The 9,968-nt window shown below is 42.4% G+C and overlaps 1 protein-coding gene across 2 annotated transcripts in view; it reads left to right on the top strand.

Annotated features, from left to right (window-relative positions):
* Positions 1-9,968, top strand: part of Rab23 (RAB23, member RAS oncogene family) — a 30,175-nt gene that overhangs the window by 16,460 nt on the left and 3,747 nt on the right. For both annotated transcript variants that reach the window (XM_004623010.3, XM_023701555.1), the window contains exons 4-5: positions 6,926-7,082; positions 9,156-9,238. In XM_004623010.3, the coding sequence (XP_004623067.1) occupies positions 6,926-7,082; positions 9,156-9,238 (240 nt within the window). The remainder of the gene's footprint in view (positions 1-6,925; positions 7,083-9,155; positions 9,239-9,968) is intronic.

The raw sequence follows: 9,968 nt of genomic DNA, 5'->3' as shown, positions 1-9,968 counted from the left end.
AAAAAAAAAAAAAAAGTAAAATAAATTTTAAAAAAATAAATAAATAAAATTAATTAAAAGAAGAAAATCCCTTCAGCTCACCGTTGATCTGTGAATGAATGTAGTGGTTTCTGACTATTCGTTTGTAATGATTCATTTGTGGTTGTCTGTTGTGATCTCTCCTGAAGCAGCTGAGCTAAGGGCAGGTGGTGTAGAAGGAAGTCAAGGTCTCTGAAATGTGTGGCTAGAAAACACATTAGCTAGCAGCCTTTAAAGTCAAGACTGCAGGCTGGCAAGGTGACCCCACCTGTAATCCCAGCACTCAGCTGAGGCACAAGGATCACCTCAGGTTGGAGGCCAGCCTGGGATAGGAGCGAGTTTTAAGGTTCAGGGCCAGCATGAGTGTAGTAAGACCCTGTCTCAAAAAAAAAAAAAAAATCAATCATGGAAGCAATGTCTGAATGACTACAGCAGAGAATTTCAAAGTGTGACTAGTGTTGATAAAGAAGTTGAGGTCAAAAGCAGAACTAAAGGGATAGTGTAGTATCATTTTTTATGTAGTCATTTTATAGTTATGCAGCATCATTTTTTAAAAAAATTTTTATTAATAAATGTTTACAGTACATAATGGTTACATTTGTCGTGGGGAGTTGGTCCGTGTTCATAGCGTATCTTCGTTGTTTCTGTGTGCCCTTTCCCTCCACTGCCTCTTTTTCTCTCTCCATGTCTGATCCCCTTCACTTTAGCAAAGCATCTATTTCTGAACTTTGTCATCTGTCTTTAATTTTGCTCTTCATTTACATCTTGAGTTTCCTATATAGGAGAAACCATGCAGTATTTAAATTTTTGTGCCTGGTTTCTTTCACTTAACATTAGGGCTCACGGTGCATCCATTTTCCTACAGAAGACTCAAGTTCATCCTTTATGGCAGTATAGTGCCCCATGGTGTGTACATACCACACTTTGCTTATGCATCTGTCTGTTGATGGACATATGGTCCCCTTCCAAGAGTTAGCTGTTATGTGCTGGGATAAACATAGGAGTGCGTGTGTCACTGTGATACGATGTATGTAACTCTTCCAGGAAGATACCTGGAAGGGGAATAGCTAGGTCAAATGGAAGTTCTAGTTTTAGGTTTTTGAGGAGTCTCCGTATTGATTTCTGAAGTTGGTTGTACTAGTTTACATTCCCACCAAGAATATTAGAAGGGTTCCTTTTTCTCTGCAGCCTCACCAGTATTTGTTGCTATTTGGTTTCTTGGTTATAGCCCCCCTCCTTTTTTTTTTTTTTTTTTTGCGGAACCAGGGTTTGAACTCAGGCCTTTGCGCTTGCCAGGGAAGCACTTATTCCACTGAGCCATCTCCCTGCCCCCCCCCCTTTTTTTTTGAGTAAGATGGAATCTGTTGTTTTAATTTGCATTTCTTTAGTGGCCAGCAGTGTTGAAGTTTTTTAATGTGTTTATCTACACGTTTTTATACCTCCTCTCCTGAGAAATGTCTATTTCAGCCCATTTTGTGATTGGGTATTTTAATTTCAGGTGGCCTAGTATGTTAGAGTTCTATGTATAGTCTAGATAGTTCTAGGTTAGTTTCCTGTCCAAGGACTATCTAGCAAAATATTTTCCCCATTTTTAGATTGTTTTTTCATTCTGTTGATTATTTTGTTCTCTTTTACATAAACTTTTTAATTTAATATAGCCCCATTTGCTGATTTATGGTATAATTTCTTGTGTAATTGGGATTTTGTTCAGAAAGTCTTTGCCTATACCTGTGTCTTCAAAAGTTTTTTTTAATCTATTTTGTCTTTCAGCAAATTGCTTATATTTTAGCATTTAGATCTTTGACCTTTTTAATTTTATTATTATTTATTTATTTATTTTGTGTGTGTGTGTGTGTGTGTGTGTGTGTGTGTGTGTGTGTGTGAGTGTGTGTGACACAGGGTATCGAACTCAGGACCTTTGCTTGCCAGGCAGGCGCTTATGCCACTGAGCTATCTCCCTGGCCTCTTTGACCCATTTTGATTTCAGCTTGGTACCAGGTACAAGATCCAGATCTAGATTCAATTTTCTGCCTGTGGCTAGCTAGTTTTCCCAGCACCATGTATTAATGAGGCGGTCTTTCTTCTAGTGTATGTTTTGGGGCCCTTTGTCAAAGATGAGATGGCCGGCTGTGCCTGGAATTGTTTCTGCTTCTGTTCTGTCCTTTGATCCTCAGGTCTGTCTTGTGCCACTGCCATTCATTTTTCTATGAAGAATATTGTAGCACTGTATGTTAAGCAGGTGTAGCTCATGAAGTTACCAAAATGCAACTTTAGTTTTTATCTCTCACCATCTTCTTACAGTTTATTGGGTGGTGGGAGGAGAGGAAGGAAATCTTTTACCCATGAGAACTCCCTTCAGTTGGTGTCCTTTTCTGGTCACTCTCAGGTAATTTTTCTTAACTGCATCATAATAACTTCTTTTTTAGATGAGGGTCTCACCAGTTCACCCAGGCTTTTCTTAAACTCCCAGATTCAATCCTTCCACCTCAGCCTCCTATAGGCTTTTACCACCACACCTGGCTCTATAGCTACTTCTGCTCATCTGGATTTAGTAACTTAGGATAGCTAGACCTGTGTAAATCAAAACTCTAAATGCAGTTTAGCTCTAAGGGCTGGGGATATAGCTCAGTGGCACATGTGCCTGCCTGGCAAGCACAAGATCCTGAGTTTGATTCCTGATACAAAAAAAAAAACCCACAAAACTTAGCATTAAGTCTCTTATCTACTCCAGAATGTAAGAAGAGGGTAGGTGTTGATTGCTTTACTCTTCCCAAGGCTCAGCCTTCTAGCTGTGACAGTCATTTCTCTGGGTCAGATGTAGTAGGAGTCGGTGGACAAGAGTTTATTGTTGTTGTGTGATATTGAAGCCCTTTGGATGGAAGATGTGTGAAGGTGATTCTTTCTCTAGATGATTGTCCTTGACCCTTCTAAAGGTCTCATTCTCAGGGATATTTCTTCTGGCCATGCAAACTATTCTGGCCATTGTCTTATTCCTTTTAACAAATTTAGGAGAGGAAAGAACCCAAATGCCTTTTGCGCAGAATAATTTTCAGACCTCCTCATAAGCATTCTACTGTCACTCCCCTTTCTGCCACGGTAGAACTGTGTTTTCCTCTTAACCTTCTAAACTCTTGACCAGGCCCCATGATAAAAGACAGATAACAAGAGAGAAGCTTCCTGGTTTAGTGCATAGAAGTTTTTTGTGACACGAGCCTTCAAAAGGAAAGTCTGACCCAGAGAAACGGACCTCATTGCTTTTCGCAGTGGGCTTGATGAAGGATGGAGAGTTGGGAAGAGAGGGAGGGAGGCGCAGGGAGGGAGAACAAGACCTGGCCTGTGCCCTGACCTCCTCCAGGACCTTTCGTCTTCAGAAATGAAGGCTGTGCTCTTGGTGAGGGACATAAGACCTGCTGCAGGGCAGGCTCAGAACAGCTTTCCTGAGACTTCCCACCTGCTTTGGGAGATTGCGCAAATAAGTGCCCAAGTTTGGGGAAGGTCATCTTGAGCTCCATTGCTAGTGACTTGTTAGGCTCCGTCTGCTTCTGCCCTCTCTGTGAAATTCCAGTGCACCTCTGCGCTCGCTTAGCCTGTCATGCAGTCTGGCTGGCTGTGTGCGCTGCTCCTGTGGTTCTACCTTTGCTCCCAGCTGTTGCATTGTTCTCCGGTCTAGCGTGTGTCTCCTACTTGGCCAGAACACATGTGATTCCTTTTGAAGTCTGCTGTGTCTGGTTTTGAGCTGAAAGAGATTTTTTTTGGTTTTTTGGGTTTTTTTATGAGAACAGATTTATTGGGGGAAAGAAAGCTCCTGTCTGAGAGAGGGACACAAGAGGGGGTCCCCCTGCACAGGTGGTCTCCCTGAAGGCGGTGTTGCCAGTGCCCTCATCCATCACATCTCATCTGGAGGGAGAGAGGGTTTGGAGTACAAGGTAGTGTTCTCTGAAGAAATCCTGTCTTCTCACCACGACAGAATGAAGCCAGGCAAGTGCCCCAGTCCAGAATTGTTTAAGAGCTTTATAGTCCTGTTCTCTGTAAATTCTGCAAGAAATAGCTTGTGTCTCATTTATATCTATATGTTTATAGATATATATTGGTGAATCTTGTTTTTGTCATGTTTATCACCTCATTCATGTTTTTGCTTTAAAAATGCCATCTTTCAGCATGCGTTCATATGTATTAGAAAGGGCCATTTCATTATTAGGATTGTCCTAAGTACAGATGCACTGATTGGCAGAGTTTTGTTTTCTCTGTGGGTAATAGTTGGAGAAAGTGAAAACAAGTTCTTGGGTTTCTGTTTGGATTTGTATAACTATAATAGTAACCCAAGGTGTGTGCTGCTTTGTCTCTGCACGTCAGTGCTGCCTTGCGTGCTGCCGCCGGCACGGTTGCACCGTCTGGTCAGAAGGCCGAGCGCCGAGTAAGCCGTCTGCCCCCGCGACGAGCACACCACCCTCCTAGAGATGCTAACTGCTTGTCAGGACACGTCTGCTATCTTAGCTCAGGTTTTGTGTTTTCTGTAGTTTTGATGTTTTGTTGTTTTGTTTTTATAGCTACTTTCCTACTGAATAAATACGGTATTTTCCTTTAGTTTAATAGTCATACATTCTCTTATTTAAAGACTGTCTTAGTTTGAGGCTGACCCTCCCTGTTCCCCAGCTGCACGTCCTGGTTTGTTTAAGATCTGAACTTGGAGGCAGGAAGGAAGGTGATGGCCATGGCTGCGTGTAGGTGGGGCTCAGGTCCTTTGAAGTGGGGCTGGCTGGGAGGCTGCGTTTGCCCGTCCCCCTCAGAGAGAGCTTCCCCTAGGTGCCAGCTGCCCTTGGAGGAGCCTGGGCATTGCATCTTTCTCCCCTGCGAACACTGACACATTCTCATTTGTCCCATCTCCCATTCTGTTCCCTGCAAGTTGATTTGGGCTTGTAACGGGTATACTTGTTCTTTTCTCCTTTGAGCCTTTTTTGGTCTTTCCTTTTTTTCTTTTCTTTCCCTTTGTTTGTCTTCTTTTCTATTTTGTTTAATTTTTACTTTTTGTTGTCTAGGTAGGGCCTTGAGTTTTTAGTAACATTGAGCTTTTTCTCCATCTTTCTTATTGCTCATATCTCTGGCACCATTTGCTTGGATTTTTAAAAAATTATATACTTCCTAAAAAAACTTATTTTTAAGAATGAGATCTTGTACACCTGGAAAAACTTGGTTGTGTTTTCAAAGTTAAATGACAATTAGCTGGTAATAAAAGTCATGGCCATATAGTCACCAAATCTAACAAAATTGTTATGTTATGATTACATACTATTATTTATAGTTTTATTAAATATAAAAGTTAAAGTAAATAAACTTTTTATCAAAATACTAATGAGATCTCTTCAATTTTATTTTTCCTTAAATTCTGACATGGCCTCAGAACAGGCGTCTTTCTCTATTTTGTGTGATTAACTTACTGTATGCTTTATAGCCTGTTCTTATGGAAGCAAGGATTTTCTCAGATAAACCTTCTACTTACATAGAACACATTACTGTTTCCCTTTCATGGTGTGCTCTTGCTTTCTGCAGGATTCTCTGTGATCATAAACTTCAGCCTTAAAGTATCTGAGGTAGCTTATTTTTTTTCTTAATTTTTCTTAAAATTTTATTTATTTATGTGTGTGTGTGTGTGTGTGTGTGTGTGTGGCCAGCTCAGCCCACCAGGGGGCGGCCCTGGCTGGCATGTGGTGCTGGGGGATTGAACCGTGGTCCCTTTGCTTTGCTAAGCTTATTCTAAGTAAGTGAAGTAAGTGCTTTAGACCACTGAGCCATCTCACCACTGAGGTAGCTTATGCATGTCTTATCACAAGAGTAGAAAGTTTGTGCTACCAGAGGGACTGGAGGGGAGGAGGGAAAGTAAGAAAACTCGCCAGAGTGCAGGAAATCCCAGAGCCGGAGGTGGTTTTCTCTTGTCATTTGCGTACCTGCTTTTTGTCATCATGCTGCCTGAATCAGCAGGTAATCATTTGTGAAACAATCTCTTTCACAACAGTAATGGCAGACATTGAAAGCACCAAGAGGTTTGCCATCACTGTTCTGGAAGGTTGCTGCTTATTTTTAATCTTAGATGTGATCAGCCTAAAAAGGCAGTTGATAATGAAAATGTTGTCAGTAGGCCTGGTGTGGGAATTACCCAGGTAAGTAGGTGAAAGGCAAATTAAGGTTCCTCCATCAGAGAAATTCATACGTGTGCATGTTTTGCTCTTGGCACTGATTCTCAAATTTCGTTTCTTAGGGTTACTGGTATTCTGCTACTAATGTAAAATATACAAAATTAGGAAAGGGAAATAGATTGAGCACATTGTGGGTTTTCTTTTAGATTTTTCTGAAACATGCTGAAAGCAAGGAGAAAATGATAGGAACTTGACAGCCTACTTTCACTTAGTTTACCATTTCCACCTCTTATGACTGAAGTAAGTGGGTGTTTTGTGATGTTCTAAAGAATAGGCAGTTGTGAGGATACTCTCAAACATATTTGAAAATCATTGTACTGGGGCCAGGGAGTTGGCTCAGTGGAATAAGTGCTTCCCAGGCAAGCGCAAGGGCCTCAGTTCAATCCCCGGTTCTGCCAAAAAAAGAAGAAAAAAGAAAAAAATCATTGTGTTTACTAAAAAAATGGTTCTTTGAGTTAGAAAAGGATTTACATGGTCAGCTAATCAGTGTTACAAAACCAGGTTCAGTGCTGGTCTGCACAAGAGCCTCTTGAGTAGGCAGAAGTTGCCCTCCTTGGGCCGAAGAGGCAGCTCGGCACACAGTGCCAGCCCGGCAAGTGCGAAGTTCAGTTTCCATTACCAAAAAGAAGTTGCCCTCCTCCCTACCCACATGTGTATATTCAGAACACACATTGTTCCTTAATGTAAACCACACTTTTATTTTTGTGACCTTACAGGAGCCCAGGCTTGCGTACTTGTGTTTTCTACTACAGACCGGGAATCTTTCGAAGCAGTCTCCAGCTGGAGAGAAAAAGTAGTGGCTGAAGTCGGAGAGATACCAACTGTGCTGGTGCAGAACAAGATCGATCTGCTGGATGAGGCCTGTATAAAGAAGTAAGCTGGCTCCTCCAGTGTAGGAGATGGGCTGGTGCTGGGAAGTCTCGACATTTCAGGTTTTGCTTAGCTTTATGGAAGTTAGGAAAGCTTTTAGTTACTTCTGTTCTAAAGGTCTTACTTAAAGGCTTAAAATTTCTTAGATTTCCTGTGAGCCATTCTTTGTGATTGGTTTAGGTTTAAAAAAATCTAGTGGGGTCACTGTAGATAATAATAATGAATGTACATTCCTGAAACCTATATGGAAGTATATTGAAAGTTTCTACTGGAAAGAAATAGTTTAACCTGATTTAAATATTACACAATATACAACCATAATGAAACATCGCCTTATCCCATAGTTGTACATAATTTTTATAGTGTTTGTTTGTTTGTTTGTTTGTTTTGGTACCAGGGATCAAACTTAGAACTATGCACTTGCCAGGTAGGCGCTTATGCCGCTGAGCTATCTCCCCGGCCCTTTTGCTGGGCTTTTACCTTTTTAAAAATGCATTCTTCGCTGGGCTTGGTAGCACCCACCTGTATCCCCAGCACTTGGGAGGCAGAGGCAGTAGGATCACTTGAGAGGTGAGGCCAGCCTGGGCTACATAGTGAGTTCAAGGCCAGCCTGAGCTGCATGAGACCTATCTCAAAAAAAAATGAAGAAGTATTTTTCTGTTATCTGTTGGTATAGAACAAACTAACTCACAATTTCGGGGCTTAAATCAACAAACATTTTTTTGGATCACTGTTTCCATTGGACTCATGACATAACTTAGCTGTGTGGTTTTGTATGAGGTTGGCTTAGGATGTTGACTAGTCACACAGGTCTGGTGGTGCCCGAGGTTCTGGATTAGAGGTGGCCCTCGCGCTTGCCATCAGTGGGCCTCTCTGTAGGGCTGCCCAAGAGCCCTGCGGCACAGCAGCTGTCCCCCAGCAGATGAGCCAAGGCGGAACCACACTGCCCGCTGCTCCATTGCAGACATCACGAGCTATCCTTCCTTTGTGTCTTACTGGCACACAGACCAGTTCCTATGACAGCATGGGAAGGATGTGAAGGCCGGGAGGTTTTGGAGCGGGCCTTCTCTGATTGCAGTAAAACTAAAACCAGGAGTCCTAATAAAAGTAAATAGAGGCTGGGGAGATAGCTCGGTGGTCTAAGTGCCTGCCTGGCAAGCGCAAGGCCCCGGGTTCCATCCCTCATACCACATGCCATTCCAGCCCTGGAAGCCCAAGCATACCATGTGAGCCACTGAAACTGGGCATGATGTTACTTGCCTGTAATCCCAGCACTGGGGAGGCTGAGACAGGAGGATCACTAGAAGTCTTGAGCTATTTAATGAGACCCTGTACCAAATAAATAAAAGATTAAAAAAAATTTAACAGTATTTAGAAAATAATAATAATAAAAAATATTTTTTAAAAAAATTTTAATGTAAATTAGAGGGGCTAGGGAGGTAGCTCGACGGTCTAAGCGCCTGCCTGGCAAGCCCACGGACTTGGGTTCCATCCCCGGTACTGCATGCCCTGCTGGCCCTGAAATCGGGTGTGGTGGTGCACACCGTAATCCCAGTGCTGAGGGGAGGATCACTGAGTCTGAACTGTGTAGTGAGACCCTGTATCAAGTAAATAAATTAAAATTTTTTTAAAAAACAGTAAATTAGGAGCCCTTTCTTATAGACTCGACATTAGTGTGCTGGCCTTGGCGTTTGGCAGCAAAACTCTTCTGTGGCCAGTCGAAGAAGATGTGATTCAGTGCCAAATTTTTCAGAGTGTAATTAAATACAAATATTCTTTTTAAAAGAGAAAATAAGATGTTAAAGAATGTAATTTAGTTCTTTCATAGCTAGAGATTTGAGACTTTATAGGGAGGTGTTCTATTTAAAGTTGCACTGTCATGGTGGCATCTGTCCCCAAGTGTAGGCAGACTGAAGGTCCTGTTCAGGTCCTCAGCGTGGCTGGCTGTCCCTGCTGCCGCCTACAGCTGCCCCAGACAGAGGGTGGAGCTGGGGAGGGCTCAGCACGCACGCAGGCCTCAGAGCCGGCGGGGCCGCTGTCAGGACACAGCCCCATGCGGTGTTAATTCCTGTGCAGCGAGGAGGCGGAGGCCCTGGCGAAAAGGCTGAAGCTGAGGTTCTACAGGACATCAGTGAAAGAAGACCTCAACGTGGGTGAAGGTAGGCGCGTCTGTAAAGGGTGGTTGCTTTTTATACTATACTTCTTAATGTTCTGTTTCTTCTTAATGCCTTTTCTGTTGTGTTTCTGTGTGTTAGTCCCCTGACGTTAGTAAAATTTAGACACGCTATTTAAATTTAGAGTCCTTACCTACTAATGAGGACTTGTTACCCTGGTGGGCTTTATTATCGCAGAGATCTAAAGTGCAAATGCATGTGCATGTATGTTTTCATCCATAACTTATAAAAAATCATGGAATTGCTTCAGTCCTCCCTGGCAGTAGATACACTCTTAGGCCATTACAGTGACCTTGACTTGCTTAATTATATTTCCCAATTTCAGAGTGGGACATTGGGGAAAAAGGTAGTCACTTCTCATTCCAGAATTGTTTAGATTACAACTAGATTGTCATGTGGGTACTTATTCTGGAGACCTTTCCATCTCTAACGAAAGTAGACATCTTTTTAAGACTGAGTCAGTTTAATGATGCTAAATTGTAATTGCAAACTGGATGTGGCACACTAAAATCCCAGCACTCAGGAGGCTGAGGCAGGAGAGTTTGCTGTGAGTTCAAGGCCAGCTAGAACTACATAGTAAGTTCACATCTAGTCTGAACTACATTAGTGAGAATCTGTCTAAAAATATATATAGGGGCCGGGGAGATGGCTCAGTAGAATAAGCACTTACCTGGCAAGCACAAGGGTCTGAGTTCAAAGTCCTGGTTCCGCAAAA

Source organism: Octodon degus, unplaced genomic scaffold (genome assembly GCF_000260255.1).
Source record: "Octodon degus isolate 3935 unplaced genomic scaffold, OctDeg1.0 scaffold00001, whole genome shotgun sequence".
In the NCBI taxonomy this organism is placed as follows: Eukaryota; Metazoa; Chordata; class Mammalia; order Rodentia; family Octodontidae; genus Octodon; species Octodon degus.
This window is presented reverse-complemented; position numbering and strand designations above follow the sequence as displayed.